General features: G+C 40.5%; 1 protein-coding gene and 1 long non-coding RNA gene across 2 annotated transcripts in view; one reads left to right on the forward strand and one right to left on the reverse strand.

Moving 5' to 3' along the window:
• LOC110074910 (1-acyl-sn-glycerol-3-phosphate acyltransferase alpha) overlaps window positions 1–6,467 on the reverse strand; it is a 23,486-nt gene extending 17,019 nt beyond the window's left edge. The window contains exons 1-3 of the mRNA XM_020785651.3: window positions 5,651–6,467; window positions 1,186–1,319; window positions 16–191 (exon numbers count right to left, since the gene is read on the reverse strand). Of these exons, the coding sequence (XP_020641310.3) occupies window positions 16–191; window positions 1,186–1,319; window positions 5,651–5,841 (501 nt within the window). The 5' untranslated portion in view covers window positions 5,842–6,467. The remainder of the gene's footprint in view (window positions 1–15; window positions 192–1,185; window positions 1,320–5,650) is intronic.
• LOC144583651 (uncharacterized) overlaps window positions 1–15,765 on the forward strand; it is a 31,611-nt gene extending 15,846 nt beyond the window's left edge. The window contains exons 2-4 of the long non-coding RNA XR_013537561.1: window positions 5,476–5,626; window positions 6,364–15,207; window positions 15,744–15,765. This is a non-coding gene — a long non-coding RNA (uncharacterized LOC144583651). The remainder of the gene's footprint in view (window positions 1–5,475; window positions 5,627–6,363; window positions 15,208–15,743) is intronic.
• The last annotated feature ends 6,227 nt before the right edge of the window (window positions 15,766–21,992 follow it).

A 21,992-nucleotide genomic window follows, 5' to 3' on the forward strand; every position in this document is an offset into this window, starting at 1 on the left:
CACCCCAGTGCTCACGTCATCCTGTCGCATGGTCTCTGCGATGCCGTCCATTGTGGCCATGGCCTCCCGCTTCTTCTTGCGGTCAATAAAAATTAAGCCACAAATCCAGACAGCCCAGCCTATTGGTCCCAAGTAGAGCAGCTCCTTTTTGGCAATAGTCACGCAGCCATCCGGGATAACCTCTGCCATCCCTTGGAAAGGAAGAAGAATGTTATAATGGGAGCATCTTGGCCATCTGTATGTTCTGATATCCCAAGAAATATTCTCAGGTGGAAAAGCATAATTATAAATAAATTATTCTTCCTGACAAGGCCAGACCCCAAATATTTTGCTGCCTGAGGCAAAGGATAAGATCCCACCTACAGACGCTTCTAGACTAACCAATGGATTTTACTAAATACTGGAGATGGGACAACATTCTCCACCTCACCAGAGGGCTTCATGCAAGTTGATGGGGGCAAGCAGGCTATGCGTCATATTCTGTCCTCTAACACAGTGGTCCCCAACCTTGGGGCTCCAGATGTTCTTGGACTTCAACTCCCAGAAATCCTGGCCAGCAGAGGTGGTGAAGGCTTCTGGGAATTGTAGTCCAAGAGCATCTGGAGGCCCATGGTTGGGGACCACTGCTCTAACAGAGACAAACAGCCAGAAGGCTGTCACCACTGGCTTCTCTACACCATCCATTATCTGCCATCTGAGATGATACTTCACTCTACCTGATGGTTAGGCTAGCCCTCAGTCTCCCATTTTCACTTATGTAGCCTTGCTCTTTTCAAGAATTTAGGCTTTGCATAGAAGGGAATAAAATATAAACATTGTTTTTCACAATATTCTCATAGCACATGCCAGTGCCTCAAATTCTTTTCAGTTATAAATTCATTTTGAGGGGAGTTCTCATTTTTAAAAATTTGGATATGAAAATTTTAGATAAAGGTTGCATTTTAAATTTGAATAAATCAGATTTTGGAACATTATATTTTATTTTAGAATAAAAAAACATTTGGAAAAAAATTTGGAATAGCAAATTCTTATCTTTCCTTCCTGCTCAAAGACATCCCCTGCTCCTTTCCCCACATTTTGAGACTAGTGACGGATGACAGACTAAATAACACTTTAAAATTATTCATATATTTGGATTAGTTTTTCATGCAAAAATCCCAACTTGACATTCTAGTAGCAACCTACCAAGAAGGTCAATACAGCTCTGGTGGTTCGAAACAATCACATAAGGCTCCTTGATATTCAGATTCTCAGAGCCCTTCACTGTGATCTTGATGCCACAGAAGTATTTGAGTGGCTTAATGCAGAGGCGTAGAACCCTGCAGAGAAGGAAAAACAAATCTTCACAGCGTGGCCACTACACATCATTAAAAAAAAAGAGGACATGCATAATTCAGAAGAGGATAAAACAGGACAATATGTTGCATGAAATTGTGCTCCCTTTGTGTCATTTGTATGGGAATGTAGAATACTGGAAATGATTTTTAAAGATAACCATTATATTAAATTAAATTAAATTAAACTAAAGCAATTAGTTTCATTTTGCTTTGTTTCATGCAAGAGGTTTCCACTTGAATGTAGGCTTAAAAAGTGAGCAGGAATCCAAATTGCTTCTCAATTGCATGTGAAGTCTACATGCAAACAAAAAGTTCAAGCTTGATTTGATCTAACACCCATCCATTTGTCTTTCCAGCAGTCCAGAGTATCCACAAAGCTCTTCTCCAGGATTTGATTTTTTTTTCTCTCCCATCAGCCGTCTTTACTGTCCAGCTTGCACATCCATACATAGTGATTAGAAATACTGTGGTGGTGATTATCTTGGCCTCCTTCTCTAGTGACACATCCTTACTCTTGATTATCCTCTCTAGTTCCTTCATAGCTACCCTCCCAAGTCTTTATCTTCTGATTTCTAGGCTGCAGTCTCCATTTGGGTTGAAGATTGACCCAAATTGTACAAAATCTTTATCTCAGTTTCTTGATTGTCACCATTAAACTTTCTCAGAGGCTCAGCTGGTCTGCGGTCCAAAAAGTTTGGGGACCACTGCTTTAAACAGTCCTTGCAGTTTAATGGGACACAAAAAAAAGGAAAGCCAGGGATCAGTTGGAGGGCAGTATCAAAAGACGGGCGGCTGTGGGCAAGGATCGAACTGCACAGATTGAGAGGCCACTGTGGACACTGGCATTGAAACAACCCAGAGGTCTTTGTGTGGTTACCTAAACTGAATGCAGTCACAAAAGAGACTGGAAATCAAGCCGATACCAATGAAGTCCTTTGGAAACCCATTCATCTATCCACGCAGTGCTTACCCATTCATCCAGTAATTCACATGTGCTTTCACACACATGCACATATATAACACATACACCCACACATATAAACAATATGTGCAGCCTTACCAAAAAAGAAAAGAAAAGAAATGATTGCTAAATCCCTTTTCCTTGTCAATTTAGGGTGTCTTGATAGGGTACACCTCCTTAAAGAATGTTTAAACCAGCAGGCTTCTTTATTTCCAATTGAGAGCAAGATTATCTCTTAATGTATATGATGTGTCTGCTGTTTTTTCTCTTTGAAAAACGAAGCGCACACATGCTCAGCAAACAGAAGGGTTGGTTGATTGTTAAGAAAAATGTCATCCGCCCATCTAGTGCTCCACATTCTTAAGTAAAGCAATAATCCTATTTGTGCAAAATAATCTGTTTGTGCAATCCTTCCCCAAACCAGGCAGTTTTGCACAAATCACCGTTGCCACCAATGTGAGAACTCTCCTAAAAGCTCCAGGAAGCTCCTCAATACCCTTACCAGCAAAGAAAAGTACAGTAGTACCTCGGTTTAAGAACGCCTCGGTTAACGTAATTTTTGGTTTACAGACAGAAATCCATTGAAAATAATGCCTTGGTTTATGTTTTTTTCCGCAATACAAAGGACATTTCCTCAGGATGCATTGTGCCTGGAGGTTTATAGCGCCACCCACGTTCCTATGACAATCTGCGTTTTGGTTTAAGAATATTTTGCATTTCACAACGTCCCGTAGAACGCATTAAATTCATAAACCGAGGTACTACTGTATACTGCAATTCCTTGCTCCGGCATTAAAGCAGCAGTCCCCAACCTTTTTGGGACTGCAGATCATTTGGGGGTGGGTGGGCTCTGTGCATGGGGGGCATATTGCACTTGCATGCATGTGTGTGAGCGCAACATGCCCCCTGCATGCGAGCATGACACATCCACCATGCGAGTGGGCGGAGATCCATCTCCACAGCCCAGTTCCGGGAAGCCCATGGACCGGCACCGGGCTGTGGAGCAGGGGTTGGGGACCCCTCCATTAAAGGACAAGATTAATGAAGATTTGCCTCCCTACAAAGCACGTCATATTCACAGACATCAGCTTTTTGCTCTGTGCGCAGCACTTTTGTCAGTTACGCTATGCAGAACGGGGGTGGGAATCACTAAATGTAAGATAACTACCTAGCAGCAGCTGGCAACATAACTGGTATAAGCACAGCTCAACAACAGGTGCTGATTCCAGCCCTGACGATACCATGATAAGACTTGATAACACCTCTGTTCAGATGTTGCCAATTTGCAGAGCCACCTACAAGTCATATCAAAGTACATGATATTCAAAGCCAGATATTCTGGCACTTGATGTCACAAACCCATAAGCATCTTTCCTAACCCCTGGCAATAAAAATACAGTAATATATATTGAGCATGCTGTCTTTTGATGATACCCTAAATCTGCTACTTGAGGCAGCTTCTTCACTGTATCTTATGGCTGGGCCACCCCTGCCAAGATAGGCATTTTAAGCCAGGGAGGGGGGAATTGTGCTGGGCTAGCTGCCTTCCTGTAATTTTTGAAGATTTGCCTTCTGGAGGTATACTGGAAAATCAGTATTCCATATGATATGGAGAACCTCCATGGATAGAGGAAGATCTCCTCATTGGAAAGTTGCCCTCCAAACCTAGAAGGGTTTGGGAACACACAAGGGGAGTGAGGCTAAGCACATTTTTCCTCCTCATCTGTTTACAGTACCAAAACTCTCAATTGCCCCCAAAAAGTAACTGTCAGCTATAATGTAAAGGGTGAATTCATTTGCTCCTTTCCTGGTGTGATATATAATACTATCTTACAGCAATGGCCTTGTACATTCTCCATCAGAGACACAAAACAATAACCCGCTGAACCCTGGCATCAGAAAGGGCAAACCTCACAAATCAACAGAAGAATCCTTCACTTCTTCTGGAAGCTCTGTTATTCCTGACCTTAAAGGGGAGAAGTCTTGAACGACAACAATAATCAGTCAATGGCATCTCTAGCACAGGTATAGCCAATCTGATAATGCTATGGCTAGAGATGCTGGGAGTTGTAATCCAACACATTTCTGCTTGCATTGGAAGAAAGTTGCTCTCACAACTTTGAGTTTGTAACATAAGCATCACATATTGCATTTTGTGCCTTTCATTCTCCTCTAAACTTATTGTTTCTGGTTCCCAACCATCCCACCGACCAGGGGTGTAAATACTGTACTAGCTAACCTAGGATTGCACTTATCATATCTGATTAAATAGATTATAGTGCATAAAACCATATACTTTAACAAGCTTTAAGATGCCACAATGTTCTTTGTTTAATGGTAAGAAGTATCTGGGGTAACGAACTTGTGTTGGCCAAACCAAAAGCAGAGCCATGTCCCCTTGCCACATGGCAGATGTTACATGCTTTATATACAGCTGTGCCCTTGTTCTGCCTTTTGTTGGATACAATGGAACTTAAGCAAAATCATTTAGGAATGAATTTAAATTAAGTCAAAAGGTGTGCTTAAAGTGGTTACTATCATCAGTCCCTTTAAGAGAATTAAAGGATTCCTGAGGCTTCTAGAGACAATCTCTTGTTTTCATGGAATGAAGAATGCCCACAAGTCTGAACTAGGGATGGATTAGTTTCCCTAATTCCTAGGGTAATCGTTGTATGAAAATAACAGAGCCAGGAGGCTAACCTATTTCCAAGCTCTATTATCAAGAAAAAAATTCATTTTTTAAAAAAGAAGGACCTACTAATATCCACAAGTATCTTCATATATGGGGTGGAAAGGATCTGATTTTTTTTTTCAAAATGCACATGCAGGAGAAACAAACAATTTATCTGTTTAGACACAGGACTTTGAGTGTTTATCTCTTAAAAATTCTGGGTTTGAATCACTGTGTATTCAGCACAATCGTGCTGAAAGTTGCTATCCTCCTTTTTTCCCCTGAGTATCTTTGACACCTGCACAGAAAGAAGGTAGAACACAGTTCGTCTTAATGCTGGAAATAGCTATAGTTATTGAATTTGCATAGCGCAATGGGGGGAGGGGACATTTTAGTTCAGTCTGATGAAAAAAATTGTAAACGTTTGCAAAGATGGAAAAAAATGACATCTAAAATATTCAAAGGCAGGAGAAAGAAAAATTAACAGATTTTCTGATTTCTACCAGGAGAAACCTGACCTTTGCGCTGAGAAGTTGACTAGAAGAAGTCTTGAGTTGAATTTTTGACTGAGGAAGAAAATTACTGGCCTGTCTCTTAGTAAAAAGTGCCAAGACCTGCCTTGTTCTCCTGGATATGACTATCCACACACAGCTGAAGGTACAATTGAAGCCTTTTACTCACTTCATGTTTTCCACATTTCGCCCATTGATTACAGCTACAACTGGAGACAGTACGGTGGCCATAAGTATTATCCAACCATGGAAGAGGGCCATCTTACAGTAGAAGTTGAAGGTGGTGCTCCATTGGTAAAGGAGAGAGACCCCGATTAGCAAGACTGCGAGTAGCGACAGGATCCACTGGTATTGCTCCATGATGCCACCGGATGTAGACAGATAGAAGTGTGGAGACTTGTAGTCTTAGGGACGTCTAATCAGTGGTTTTATATTCTTAGTGACACATGGCATATTAAGACAGCTGGGCATCCCAGGGTGGAGAAAGGGGATGGGCTTTGTATGAAGATTATAAGGTTTCAACAGGATTTATATGTGGGAGGTGTAGTGGTTGGTCGGTCCTGTTAGTGTTGGTCCTGTCAGTGTTGGAACACAGTGCCACAGACAGCTGTGGGAGGGAAAGTTGCAGAGTAGCATGTACTGTGTTTTTTCCTTATGCCAGAAGATGTTGGAGTAGTGGAGGTTGAAATGGGGAGAGAGGCAAACAGAATGAGTCACTCTGAGTTTACATTAGCTTAATTCTCTCACAGAAAACAGGGTGGCATATTAAAGGTTGGCTTATCACCCCAGCAGTTCTAGATCATATAATTTGGAGTGAGAAGGAACGTGGAAGTTGCAGTCCAGCAACTTATGGAGGGCCATACATTCTTTATTTCTGCTTAGGTCACAGATGGCCAATTGGTGATTGCCATTGCCAGTGGCTGGAACAGACCTGGAACCCAGAAACAGTAGAATTCCATGGCAATATTTCTCCCCACTGGAAGGAAAGAAAGAAAGAAAGAAAGAAAGAAAGAAAGAAAGAAAGAAAGAAAGAAAGAAAGAAAGCTTTATTTGCTGAAACAGCCTAGCACATTTTGGACAATTTAATTATTCTGTGACCTGGTTCACGACAATCTGTAAATTGACAGGGTGTATATAGACCTCTGATAATCTGTTCCATATTTTTGCTATGTGGTAAGTGAATTTCTCTGAGGAACACAATAAAATAACAAATTGGCCAAAACAGTGGCTAAACCCATTTTTTCTATTTCTTGAGTATTTCTCCTTTCACAGTTTCTTTGAATGTTTCCAGTCTCTTTCCTTCTTTCTTTTTTTCATAATAATTTGGTGAAACCAATATTACTCATAATGCTTCCTGGTTCTTTCATGGTTGCATAGCAAAGAATACAAATATATTCTATATATTCCATAAGAGAGAGAGAGGTGAAACTCCTCTGCTCTCCTTCTCATACAAACACGAGGAAAGAAATGTTTATGAAATTTTGAGAAGGTTGTCAGAAACTTGATAAGACTGCTTTGAATGGAATGTTTCTTTCTGTGGAAGTACTGTATTAGAAAAGGTATCCCTGCTCCTTAATGGAGATTTTGTAGTTAAAAAACAAACAAAGCGAAATTGATCTTTTTATTGTATGAAAAATGGTAAATGTTGGTAAGATGGTAAAATCTTTGAGGAAACAAGAGTGGATTTGTTCCCCTTATTCTTTTCACTTTATTCCTACCACGTTTCGTGGTAAGAAAAACTACAAACGAATGACCACAATGACTCAGTGCCCTTGAAGTTCCATGTTTCATACAGGAAATGAATAGTAAAAGGCTCACATGAAAGCATTCAGTGTTACAGACATTTTTGCTTCAGGCAAGGAAGAATCTATAGGAGTCTTATCATTGTTAACATCTGTGTTGTGAATATTTGGCCCCAAATTAATATTATTCATATAGCAATAATTCTTAATTAACCCTCAGTCTTCTTTTTGCTGTGCGCCTTCAAAAAAACCCACCCTTGCTGCATCATCTACAAATGGAATACTGTATAAAAATTAATCTGTCCCTTTGCTATCCTGTCTCAGATATGGGCAATAATTACTCTCTTTCTGTCTCTTTGTGCTAAAATGCTAATAAGAATGCTTTGTTTTACCAGCTAGATTTTACTAGGCACTCCCAAACTGTGGGTAGATGTCATGTAAAGAATACATACCTAAACAGCCGAGACTGAAGAGAAGATGGGTAGAAAAAGACAAACCCATAATACAGACAAGCAATGAAACTGGCTTGAGGAGAAATGGATCAAAGCCAATTTGAATGCTTAGCCAGTTTGTTGTTGTTTAGTCATTAAGTCGTGTCCGACTTTTCATGACCCCATGGACCAGAGCACGCCAGGCCCTCCTGTCTTCCACTGCCTCCCGGAGTTTGGTCAAATTCATGTTGGTCGCTTCGATGATTTGAATGCTTAGCTAGTACCCATTGCCTATTGTCGTAGGAACCATGCTTATAAAGCATTTTAATCCAATTTTTGTGTAGCTTTGTCACAGGGGTATTCTGCTTTGAGGAAAATCACATCATGATGGGATTAAAAGGAATCCAAAAGAGCTTCATGAAATAGCTTCCAACCCTGTTCCCCAGGATTGACTTCCAGGATGAGTGAATGACATTAACAGCCCCCCAAATCCTCAGCCAGTATGGCTAGTAATCATGGTGTGCTTCAGGATTCTGGCAGTGGTAGTCCAAAACAGGTTTTATTTTTTATTTTATTTTATTTATTAGATTTTTACCCCGCCCCTCTAGACAATGTCTACTCGGGGCGGCTTACATAAATAAAACAGGGCAATATGACATATATAAAATCATTAAAAATTACAATTATAACAATTAATTCAAAGAAAACATTACCAAGATGGCGTGACTCAAAAAGAAAGAGAAATATGAATCACTTAATTCCAAGATCTGCTCTCCATTTAGTCTGAACTCCTCACATCAATAGAAGAAGATCAAAGAAGAATTAAGAACATCAGAGCTGTTTTACTGGATGAAATCAGCTTCCATCTTTTTCCAGATTTCTTCGAGTATTTCTGAGTGTGTTTTCAAAGTGGTTTCAGCATCCTCTACATCTCGCACATGATCTTTGCCCAATTTTTGGATTAAACCATGATTTGCCTTTCTTCTTATCTAATAACGATTTAATTCAGTAAATTTCACATGGTCATGCCCTGAATTTACATGAACAGCATCACAATAGTTTAAGTAGTATTTTATCACAGTGCAAATGGGACCCGAGATAAAATTTTACAGTGCATATCCCCAACCAGAAATTACTCTCAAATTACACCTTCCAGTTTCCAAAAGCTGAAAAGTCCTTGCAGGATTATGAGATTTGTGGTCCAGAAAAGTAGCACTCCCTATCTCTGATCCTACCTTCTCAGACGATTGCTTCTTTCTGGGCTCTTAAGGGCTCTTCCAAGATTCCCACCCACCTATCTGCCTTTCTTTCTTTTGCTTTCTCACAAAGGTATGCAGATTCTACTGGAATTCATAGCTATTTTTTAATAGCCACTTCGCTTTAAGAGATCTTCAAGAAATCTCTGGAATAAAAGAACTTAACCTCTCTGCTGAAGCGTCTCTTCCAGAGTTGGCTGGATGGCTTAACTAGCTAGGTTTGTTGTTTGCTCACTGATAGTTTCCAAGAGGCTCTCATCTGTCTGAGAAGTACCATAACACTAAACGTATCCCCAGAACAAAGTATTACGAAATATAAACCATGCTTTCACGAGAATGAAAAACCATGAAGGTGGGCATTCAGTAGCAATCATGCAGGAGAGAAGGATGCATGTTTATGATTTATTTATGAAAAACACTCATTGGGGATGATGCTGCCTCCTCTCTCCAGTTTTTCTTACTTAATTGGATGGTCAGAACTGATGTTTTCTTTTTGACCACATGGGTGCAGTAAACCATTTTTACAAAAAGCAAGGAAGATGCCTACGAACTGGCACAAGTTTCAAGCAGAAGGAAATTGCAGCTGCCACATCTACCCATTCCCCATTCCCATCCCTGCTTCCAAAGCTCTCTCTCTCTCTCTCTCTCTCTCTCTCTCTCTCTGTGTACATCTGTACCTTTGGTGTGTTTCATACGTTTTACTTTCTGGGTCAGTTGCTGCACAGGCTTTGACTATATGCATGCCGCAGAATATGGCTAAGCAATTAATGATTCTGTTTCTATTTTGAAAGGAAGAAAGAAATGTAATCATTATTTCAGAATGAGCCAGGTGTCTAATTGCACAATATGCTCATTTATACCTGTAATTAAGGACTACAAGGTAGTGAGTAACATTTTGCATTGATTAGGAGCTAATTATAACTTTGTGATAAGGCAATCAGTTGTCAACAAAGTGATATGAATAAAAACATTCCCCAAAGAATTTTGACTCTATGGAACTTTGGGGAAGATTTATTTTCATATCTCTTTGTAGACAACCAATTGCCTTACCGCAAAGTGATAAGAGATAACCAATTGCCTTATCACAAAGTGATAACCAATTGCCTTATCACAAACAGCTTGGGCCCTGGATACATGAAGGACCGCCTCCTTACATATGAACCTACCTGGCAGTTAAGATCTAGCCAGGAGGCCCTTTTGAGAGAGCCGTCCCTCAAGGAGGTCAGAGGGACGGCTTGTAGACAAAGGGCCTTCTCGGCAGCTGCCCCCAGACTATGGAACGCCCTCCCAAGGGAGGAGGGAGATTCGTCTGGCGCTGACACTGATGACGTTTCGGCGCCAGGTCAAAACCTTCCTGTTCCAGAAGGCTTTTAATTGAAATAATATCAACTGTGGGTCCTGATGGGAATTTTTAGAGTATATATTTTAATTGTTTTATCTTTGTTTACTGTATTTTAATTGTAAGCAGCCCAGACACCTTTGGGTAGAGTGGGCAGCATAGAAGTTAAATAAATGAATAAATGAATAAATGAATGAATGAATGAATGAATGAATGAATGAATGAATAAATAAATAAATAAATAAATAAAGTTATGATTTATTAGTTCCTAATCCATGCAAAATGTTACTTGCCACCAAGAAATGTGCATCTTGCATGTATATAGTCCTGTATTTGAATGGCCAGTTTTGTCGAAATGGTGTGTGACTATGCATATGCATGTGTGTGGATGCATATGTGCATGCTATTGCATGCTTACATATTTGCCATGGCAAAAGTCAGTGCTAACCTTTGGCATGCATGATGTTGCCAGCTGCCTTCCTTCTATCCTTCTCTCTTTGAAACTGCAAAGGTGGGTAGCCTTGCATGGTGATGTCTCCAGGAAGAGTTGGGGGAAAAGCTGAGGATCATTTGGCAGCTATGTACTGTAGTAAAGATGCCCAAAGAGCAGCAGCTACTCCCTCCCTCTGCTAGCTTTTCCTGCTTTGGAAAAGACAGGTTGGGTTGGTAGACCTCTGTCTTCTGTGCTGTTTCTGAAAAGCCATGTCTGACAGCACTCATCCCCTTCTCACCACCAGCCCCTGTCAAAGAGGCACCGTGGGAAATCAAACTCCCAACCTCCGGCTCTGCAGCCAGATACCCAAACTACTGAGCTATCTAGTGGTGCTGTCAACGCCTCTCTAACTACAAGTAGGGTTGCTTCCGATAATAAAATGATCCATATAATCTGAGTAAGTCTAGCATATAATAATTTCTGTAGTCACATGTTAAAGATGATGGCACGTTAAAGATGATGGCATTGTCTTTAAAATGCAGGTGCTTTATTATCTAAAGGTGTTACATACCAATCCATAGGGTCATAATTCTGGATGAAGTGGGTGGAGTTTGAAAGGTTACCTGTGTTTTGTTACTTGTGTTCATCATGCAATCACATGCCACATGGTTCTGCAACTGCAAAAGCTTTGGGAGATGAGGTTGCCCATTTGGGTTCAGCGATGTTTTGTTTTCTTTCTTTCAATATTTTAATTTAAATAAAAATACAAGTAATACAAACACATACAGACCTAAAAATACAAGCAAAAAAAATCTTAATAAGCACAAAAAGAAATTAAGCTATACAGTTCCACAAACAGTGTACCCTCCCAAACCAGGACAATTGAAGATACAATCAATTAATTTTTCTCCATTTACGAAGCCCCATTCTCCTTCCAAAATTACACTGAACCTTGAGAAGGAATACAATCCTTCCCTTTTTTAAAAAATATAAAATCAATAGAAGCTCCCCAGATGTAACTAAAAATACTCTTATTTATCAAACTCTCTAATGTTACATGTTCGCTTGTCATTAATAGCTATATTCCAAACTTTTTAATACCAATCATTTTTGGTATTTATTTTCCAGTTCTTTGGAAAGTAAACTTGTCGCTGTTTATAAGTTTGAAATTAATTCTTTCACTGTCCAATTCCATTATTCCCTATAGAGTATTAATAAAAATGCTGTTCTATGACATGCTTTTATACTTATTTCATTTATTTTCTTAAAAATCATCCTCCAAAATTTCAATATGTTCTTACATACCCACCACATATCCAACATAATAATTTATGTTGGATATGTTATTACAATTGAATTATTGCAATTGCACTAGTGTTAAATACCATCTCCAAACTAATTTGTAGAAGTTTGTTAGCGATGACCCTTAGGTGTTCTTATTTACATACGAATGAAAGTATGCCTGTCTCAAAACAATTGTTTTGAAAGTGAAGAGTCTCAGGGCCTTTGCCTATTGAACCAGTTTTCTATCAGACAATCAAACATAGGCTGTCTTCCCCCACTAACACTGAGTAATTAATATTTTGGGGGGAGCTGTTTTTAGGTTTGTGCACCCAGAATATGACTACAGTATTTCCATTGTTAAAGCTAGCTAGAGGAAGGCAAGTAGTGTTTTCTGCTTTAATGGTTCTGTTATTTCTTTCAAAGGTGGTAGATTCACTAGTTTGCTTAGTGATTTGTGCTACTTCCTCCAACACTTCTTCCCAGAATGGTTACCTACATTGATCTTGCATCCTCCAGAAGTGAACACAAGAACAGAGTAGACCCGTTTGAGTCACTGGACCTTACAGAGGCGTCAACTCACTGGAACTTCACTATACTAAGCAACTGGATTTTAACCTATTTTAGCCTGTCATTGTCAGAAATGGGAATATCAATGTGAATATGAATTGGAATGGCTTCCTGAGATTAGGTTTGGTATTTCAAATGATAGTTCCTGTCAGCTCCATCAAGCTTTGCTAACCCTCAGAACTACTTAAAAAAATAAAGATCAAGGCAACAGACAATCATGTACTGTACTCTGAAATCAAAAGAGCACCTTAGAAACAAAAAAACACCATCAGAACCATGCAGCAGGCATGTTACATCACATCTGATCCTAGCCAACATCAGCATCAAGAAACAGAACAAATGAGAAAGAGAAATATAATCCTATTCATCACACCTTATTGTCACTATGCACCAGACCTATGACCTTCCAAATTAGGAAATCTGTATGAAATACAAGAGGTTTGTTCCTCTCTCTTTTGGAATCCCAAGTCTATCATATTTCAGAAACTCTCTATCATAAAGTCATGAAAGCCTTTTTCATGTTTTTTCCCCATTCCACTTAATCTGGAAGTCCATTCCTACCAATTGATTTAACTGGATATCAAAAAGCATAGCGTTAGAATAGAGATACTGGTGCCTCCTCCTTTATTCCACTGATAAACTGGCAAATTGCTCAAAAGAGGTATCCATAGGCTAAGATATTCAAGTAATATAATTCAAGATCTGTGCGGAGTGATTTGTAATTTCATTTGGAAATCTGTATCAACTGATGCAATATCAGGTTTTCATAACTATGGAGTTTATTCTTTTCCTAGAATCTGCTCTAACCCTGCTCATTCTCTAAGATTCATGTTAGAAACATAAGATCACAGGAAATAGATAAGAACACAGGAAGCTGCATTACTGTATATGGAATCAGTTTGCCTATCATGCTGAATGTTGGCTAAAATTGTGTTGCTTTAACATAGGGTGTGGCTACACTGGAGAGCAGAATTGTGATGCAATTTAATTCACAGCTTGTATTACATCTGAAAGCACAAATAGTGCCTACACAGAGCCTGATTTGGGAGTTCCCAGTTCATGCTGATCGCAATGCAAATTGTAATCCAGCCCACAGGTCATTCTGTTCCTTCCCTTTTTTTGGTCCCGCCTCTGTTGATTCTTTAATGGTTTACAGCCCAGAGGAGTCCTATGTCCCAGAGTGGGAGGAGGTACAGCCGAGAGCTAAAGAAAATGTTGCCTCCACGGGAACACCCATGCAGTGCAGTGAGATGTTGCTTTTCAAGTAATACTGGCAGGAATTATTGATCTCAGATGAAATATAGTTTTAAATTACTTTAAACTAGATTATGTCACCAGAGATAGTAATCCCTGCATGTGTTACTGTACTTGAAGTAAAGGAAGGTAGTAACTGAAGTGTGCTAGGAGGAGGGTGATCCCAAATGGAATCATTCTGAGTTGTGAATCGTGTATTTTGCAAAATTACAGCTCCAACTTGTGATGTTCTGTGTTCTGAGACTATGAAGTATGTTTTCCATGTTATTTTTCAATAGAAAGTCTTCACGGAGAGAAGTGAATGCTAATGCTATAGATATATCCCCTATTTTTACAACAAAATCTGCAGAGGGGGAAGTCCGACTGAATCCTCCTAGTATGAAACAGTTGTAGACCTCTAGAGACAAAGGAAAAAAGGTATTTTGGCTTTATATAGGCTGAAGCAATTTGAATCAACCTTGTACATCATGCAAACAGTAAAAATGTTTTCTAAACGGAGCAAATCCCATGGTAATTGACTGTGTAATAATAGCTCCTCACTGCATTATGAGTAAATAGTCTGTCATCCAAGTACTAAACTAGTTTGACTCCTCCTAGCTTTTGAAATCGCATGAGATCCAGTGTATTCAGTGTGGTATGGTGATGAAAATGTGTAAGCTGTGAAGATGTGTTCATGTAAAGTCTGTGTACCATGCTGCCATTAATTGTGGCCAGAGTATGTCTCTGTCACATGCCTGATCAGGTGTTTGATTTTATGACCAAGATACACCCTGACATCTTGTCAATTAACAAATAATGCAAGCCTTACATGAATACTTATAGGACTATAGGATTCTAGATTCTGAGATTAATTTAAGCCAGAGATTCCATTGAAGCCCTGGGTCTAGACTTATTAATAACATCCTAAAAAAAAAACTTACTTGAGAATTTCAATTGTCACAGAATCCACATGTGGATGGTTATACTTTCTTTCTTGAGGACAGGTCAGTCGTATTATCCAGACCCCACAGAATGACCTTTTCAGCAAAGCAGCAGCCAAATCAAAGTCTGCAAGTTTCCTTCTGTAATTATATAATGTTCCATCCAGTCCAATGCTTTTATCCAGGTTTGTTTATGTAATAACGGATTTCTCAACCATGACGCTAAATTATATAGTGACAGTATATGTCAAACCTCTTCTGTAAACTTCCACATATAATATTTCCAACCTTTGCATTTTTTAGGAGCAACATTGTTCTGGTTTAGAAGGATTAATGTGCATCAACAGAAACTGAGAAAAAGTACATGGAAGGATCTTTATTATACTGTAGCTGTTTTGCCTGTCCAGAACAGGAGAATGTCATTCCATTTACCCAAGTCTGCTTTGATGGGCCATATTTACTTTTGAAGAAATCCATCCAGTCAGAGGGAAATTGCAGTTGTAAGTATTTCCAGGGTCTACCATGAATCCCACAAATCTTATTGGATAGAATACGGTTACCAATAATTTAAGACTCTGACATTCCTCTATAGAATTTTACTTACCATAAGATTTAAAAACACACACACACACACACACTTGTGAAAAAAAAAATCCAAATTGTCATATGCAAATAAACTATTGAAATGCTTGGACTCCCCAAGCTCTACAAATATCTGGTTCTGACTGTAACAGTGCAGCAAATGGTTCAGGTGAAATAATGAATTAATTACGTGATTAAGGGGCATTGCTGGCTCACGCTTTTACGTCAGGCTTCCCTAGCTTAGTGACTTCCAGATGTATTAGATGGCTACTGTTGTCTCCCATTGTTTCTAAGCCAGAGAAGGCGATAGTGAATAATTTAAAGATTCAGGTATTGGTTTCTTTTTAAAAATGGGCCAAAACACATTCTCTCAAGTAATATCATTAAACAAAACTATGAACATGTCAAGTTTAAAATAACTGATAAAAATATCACCTTCATCTTAACACTGCAGAGCTCGAAGGGACCCTATGGATTGTCTTTTTTTTTTAAAAAAAATTTTTAATTTTATTTTCAAAACTATTGGGTAATGGGGAAGGAATACAAAAGGCAAAGGGCAGTGGGGGGGGATGGAAAAAGGGTTTTGAGAATAAGAAAACATCAAATGCATAATCATTCAATCTTACATATCAAGTATATAAACATCTAATCTATTCATGTTCCAATAAAGATTCATCTTTCTTCTTCTTTTCCTTCTTCTTCTTCTTTTAACTATTTTGTCTATGTATTAACCTCTTTAGCTTTCAGCTTATACATGTAATACAGCTTAAATCTATGTTATTCCCACGGCATCAGAACACCAGGGCCATTTGTGAAATATATCCCCTCTTTCACCCTCCTTTTTTCTTGAGAATGCACTCAGCAGACCCAAAATAATATAAATCCTGCTCTCCCCTCCCCTTTCCTCCCTGTGCTTGTTTTGTTTCTGCGACTCTTTTTCCTTCCATATTTTAAAAGGGGAAACAATATCATTCAAAGTTTGCTTTTCAACCTCAATCGCTACATCTCTTACTGGGTGGTCCTCCATCCCTTGTATATTATCTGATATCTTCATCAATACAGCCGGTTCTGAGATCTCTTTTTGGTGTAATTTAACCTCTGCTACCTTCCCTCCCCTAGAGCCTCCAATCACGTCTTCCATCTGGTCAATATAATAATTTACCTGCATGAATTTTTGCAACAGTGACATCTGAAAAGAAGGTTTCCATTCTAGCCACCGATCAGTATTTTTCTCAGGGGGAGGTTCCATTTTCCACTATTTTCACTTAATATTCCCTCTCCCCTTTACCCCAGTACACATCCAATATTTCTAATATTTCACCTTACAACTATACCATATTAGCAATAAGATAGCAGGTACATTCAAGTAGGAGATGGAATCTAAAACATAGATCTCTCAAGTGTCTTTGTAGTCGCTAATATCTTCAGACCGGTTGCTTCTTTTTTTTTTTCCCCTTCTTTTCTCTTCTCCAAGTTTGTTTTAACCTTCACCCGGCAAGACTCTATTATTAGAATGTCATTTGTCAAGATCTCAGTTCAGTTCAAACCACATAGCCCCCAGTTCACAGCTCACAGTCCGTTTCTTCCTTTTACTTCCAAAGGCTTGCTTCTCCTCCCCCGAACAGGGAGATCCAGCAGAGTCCCGGCAGTATATTATTCACGGAAAGCAGAGTCCCACACAGTCCAAAAATATATAACCACAGAGGCAAAGGGATCCAAAGTGAACAGTTTGCAGCAGAAATTATTTTTTCAAGGCCCGTCAGTTGATTCTTCAAGAGTTATTTTTCCTCCTTTAATGGAGACACGAGCTATTTCTGCCTGGCTGTTCCTTTCGAAATAACCCGACCTTCAGCTTGGGTAAAGCTGGAATGCTAAGAATGCCGCTCCTTATCTCATTTGGTCATAAATTTGCACAAAATCACTTGTTCTTCATTTAATGAGGTTTTTCATAGAACAAGGGCTTCCACTTACTTTGATGTATACTTTCGCCGTGCTTCTGTTTTCTTATTCTCGGCGAACGGAGCTGTCTTTGGCTAGTTGCCAAGAATGGCGCCCATCTTCGTCTGTGCTGATGTGAATTTCCAGAAGAAAGACAAATCGAGTTGCCGCCCAATTTTCTAACTTCTGTGGCTCACAAGCTGCTGCAGAAGGGTCTCTCCTGACTCTTCCTTGCCCCCCCCAATTTCTGGAAGGGTCCCAGACCGAAGTGGTTCTAGCTTTCCCCGGGAGCTATTCCCGAGAGCTGCTAGCTTCACCAAGACGAAGCTCCTCCTCTCGGGACCCTATGGATTGTCAAGGAGGCACAGTGGGAAACCAAACTCCCAACTTCTGGCTCCGTAGCCTGATACCTAAACGGCTGAGCTATCCAATAGTGATAAAGAATGCTGCATCCCTCTCCTAAACCAAAATACAATCCTGTAAGGGCAACTAGATGCCAAAAGTCAACTTAAAATGCCAACATGTTTGTCACTCACTCGTGGAGGGAAATACCACAACTGGCCAGAATAAAATTTGGTAGCTTCATCCTGAGGATTGCCCTCATATTTTCCTTGTCATTTCCCATATTTCTGAGTTTTTCATGCTGCAGCCACAAAAAACCCACCACCATTTTTTATCAGAATACTGTATTTTGGTCAGCATCCCCTTGAATATATGAGCTGACCAATTGGTTTTGCTGCATGGTTGGATGTGTCATCATGAGGGCTGTGGTGATGTATGACTTTGAGGATTCCCCTTTTTTCTGCCACCTTCTTTTTTTCAGCCTTTTCCTATTCCTTGTAGCTAAGTTTCCAGCAGCCACTGAAGTATCTTCCTTTTCAACTGCCCCCTTCTTTTCCCCACGCACCAAAGAGTTCTGCCTAGTGCATCAATCATATTAAGAAGAACACCGTTTGTCAATTGTTGTGCTTGTTTCTGTAACTTTCCCCTTGTAAGGGAAAGGGGGGTCTTTGTGGAACACAACCTGAGCACTGGTCAGTGGCCACTTCTCCAAAGGGAAGTGTTGTAGTTTTTTTACTTGCCTGGTGTGTGTACACGTTTAACTTCAAGAGGACTTCTAAACATGTCTGTACTTCAGCTGTAGTGTAATGCTGACATGCTCCCATGCCAGCATGGTGTCAAGAATGGATGGAAAAAGGAGTTGAGTCACAGTTATTGGGTCAAATCATCAGCATATTCAGCATCTGGCAGGCTTCTGGATTTCTAAGAGGACACCACATGCTCTCTCTTTGTACATCCCTGCTCCCGTTTGTCAGACCATGTCAATACATTTACTTTTTTTAGTGGGGTGGTTGGTGCTTTCTGTCGGCCACTCTCATGTTACCAAGGGTCAAGGCTGGACACTATGGGGAGTGCCTTTGCTTCACCCCACCACTCTCACAAGCATGTCTGGTGAGGACCCAAGAAAGGGCTTTTTATGTGGCTGCTCCTACATTACGGGCAGTGTGGTTGGTAGACATGGGCTATTCGTATCCTTATCCCTAGGAATTTGAATATGAATTGTGGCACCACAGGTGCCACAGAGGCTCATTCCCTCCCTCCAGAACCAACCAGTCCATTCACTGTTTGCCACATGATGCTTAGCAGCCGAGCAGGAAGATTCCCCGTCCTGCCTCCATGCCAAAGTGCTCGTCTGCACAGGGAGGCAGGGAAGAGTTGGCTCTTTTCATGATTGGCACGATGGTGACAGAGTGAACAATGAGGGGAAATGAATCAATTTATATAAGATGTGTAGCCTATGCAACCAGTACAAATAGCAAGAAAGGTACTGATTGAACAGGCCCAGCACTATATCAAGTGACTATACATACAAAAATATTGGCTTGATAAAAGGAGGGCAATTCACAATTCATGTGACTAGGAATGGAAAACGAGGGGGATTAACAGTGTGTATCAATGGGAGTGGTAAATTGCTGAGAGCCATAGAAAAATCAGTGAGGGACACCTAGAGCTGGAAGAGTTATCTTTGATTTATGTATATGGGTGGATACATACAGTATAAAACTCTACGTGCTTTCTCCTTTTGGTCATTTTTTCTGGAAATGGGAGAGCACATTACATAACACAGTAATGTAAGCAAAGGCCTCTGTTTTCTCTTCAACATTGTTCCATCTTTTTCTATTTAGAAGAAAGCACCATCTTTTCCAAAAATGGGCCTGTCTGCAGGTGTAAACAACCTCAGCAATATCCTTCAATGTTTTCAAAGAGATATGGACAGGGGCAGTGATATTCTGGGACACATAGCCCGTTATGATACCCTGCTGTATTTTTAGAATCTCCATGAGGGCACAGCTATGGGTACCCACATTTAATCACTATAAATTTTCCACAAAAAAAGCCCTCAACTGAGCTGTTTCCTGTGTGTGTTTGGGTCCACTGTTATTGGCAAAGAGCACTACAAGTGACAGAATCATAGCGGTTTCTTTGAAAAGGAAGCAGGCATTGCCGTTATTTTTTTCCCCACTCACACATGTATCTCCCATCCATCAGTGTGGGTAGAATGTGGCAGAACATCTAGAAAGAACATCTATCACCTCCCCATCCTGCAGACTGAAAAATCCGTGGCTGTCCTACACAACAGAGACAGCTTCCTTAGTGCCTGGAAGTGGCATTGGATCTTGTCTTTATTACAGGTAGTTTAGAATCACGCCCTTGTGACAGCCACTATTTTATTTACCCATAACACTTTCAAATGATGCAAAACTGGAAGGTGTTGTGAGAACATAAAATCACTACCACCTGGATCTGGTTATTGAAATGAACTAATAAATAATAATCTTAGAACTGCAGAGCTGGAGGGACCCTATGGATCATTGAGTCCACCACCTGTCAAGGAGGCACAGTGGGGAATTGAACTCTCAACTTCTGGCTCTACAGTCAGATACCTAAACCACTGAGGAATCCAGCACTTCTGCTGCCACTACCACCACTAATAATGGCAAAAAGTGACAGCAGTCAGAGAAAGTACCAAGGGCAAAAGGCAAAATCTTTCCTACTACATGTAGGGGAAATGCAGGAGTAGGGAGATACCAAGAATATGAAATAAGATATGTGCACAGGTGGGATTCTCTGGCTTCCTAGGACCTTGGCCTACAATTGCTTCACACTAAGCAAGCATGGGCAGTGGCAGCAGGTTGTGGGACTTATGGCTGAAAACCCCTGAGAAGGACCAAAGGCTCTCCACATTCAGTCTACAGCAGGCTTGTCCAACCTGTGGCCCAAGGGCCGCATGCAGCCCAGGTCAGCTCGTAATGCGGCCCAGTGCAATTTTTTATTTTTAAAGAAATTCCAAAGTTTCAAGTTACACTGTCGGCGCTTGCGGCCGGAATGTGGCCGGGGCATGTCACAACAGTAGAGGGGGAGAAAGGGAAGGAAGGAAGGAGTGGGAGGGGAGGGGACAGGGGGGCTGCGTGACTGCATTGCGCTGTCCCCGTCAATAGGTGGACCCCCTCCCGGCCCCATAAAGCCGCCGAAGTCGAAGCTGGCAGCCTCTGCTCTCTGAGATCGCAGCTGCTGTTAAGCGTGCTTGGAGCGGGGCTGCGGAGGATGGCTAGGGCTGCCCCCCCATGCGGCCCAAACCAAATGTATGTGTGGCCCAAACCAAATTTTCATCTTCTAATGTGGCCCAGGGAAGGTGAAAGGTTGGACACCCCTGGTCTACAGCTTCTTATATTCTTGCACTAGTGTGGGAAGCAGCAACGATTTAATGACTCCAAGTTACCAATGCTATCTCGAGAAAAAGACCAGTCCATGTCATGTGCACAAGACCCCTTCATCATTTCAGTGTCATTTTAAGCCTGCTATATCTAGATTATTATGCTTCAATGGACAGCTAAGCACAAGACTTGACTAGGGCACAGAGATCCCTGTTAAAGTGTCAAAAATGAGTGCAATATTTCCCACAAACAAATTAAACGATCAAGAACTACCATTTCAACTCACCATCCCAGACACTTATTCTCCAACATGACAGGTTAGGTGCCAACTATACTCTGAGCCCATCATACGATGCAGAGAATGGCACTAAGCCACTCCCTTTGCACATGGCTTTTTGCTCGGGCAGCAATGCACCTGTGAGTCAATCTGTATGTTTCATATCTTGGCTGGCCTCAGCCATTTCTGGTATTTATGGCATGATTGTGAGACAGATATGGAAGGGAATGGCTTCCTGTGGCCAGGGATGAACAACAGCCTTGTTGCCAACTAAATGTTCTCAGGCAAGGAAATGTTCTCCCAGTCATTCTCATGGGAGATTTAAATGATTTCTGTTCGCATCCGTGCAATGATGTCACAATATGATGTCATGCCATCCTCTGTTATACATGGTCAGATGTTGCAATGATGCAATACTTGAACAGCCTAACTATAGGTATGTCACTTGAGATCAATGGATTTTGCTCTCAAGGAGACTGACCTTTACATACAGAACCTAGCTCCAAACTAAATCTTACAAATTTTAGGAAACAATTAATGGTTGCTGACTACTATTGGCCTGCATCACTTAATTGGTTAAAACAAGGGTGAATAGCTGTTGGCTGTCCAGATGATTTCGGAGGTCCTATCCATCATGGTCACTGGAAGGGATATGTGGAAGTTGCATTCAAAATACCAAGAGGGACAAAGTTTCCACGCCCCTCCATTAAAGCTTTCTTAATTGACTTATTTATTAACTGAAACTCACACTCTGAAAGTATGAAACTGATCC

Source organism: Pogona vitticeps, chromosome 6 (genome assembly GCF_051106095.1).
Source record: "Pogona vitticeps strain Pit_001003342236 chromosome 6, PviZW2.1, whole genome shotgun sequence".
NCBI classification, from domain to species: domain Eukaryota; kingdom Metazoa; phylum Chordata; class Lepidosauria; order Squamata; family Agamidae; genus Pogona; species Pogona vitticeps.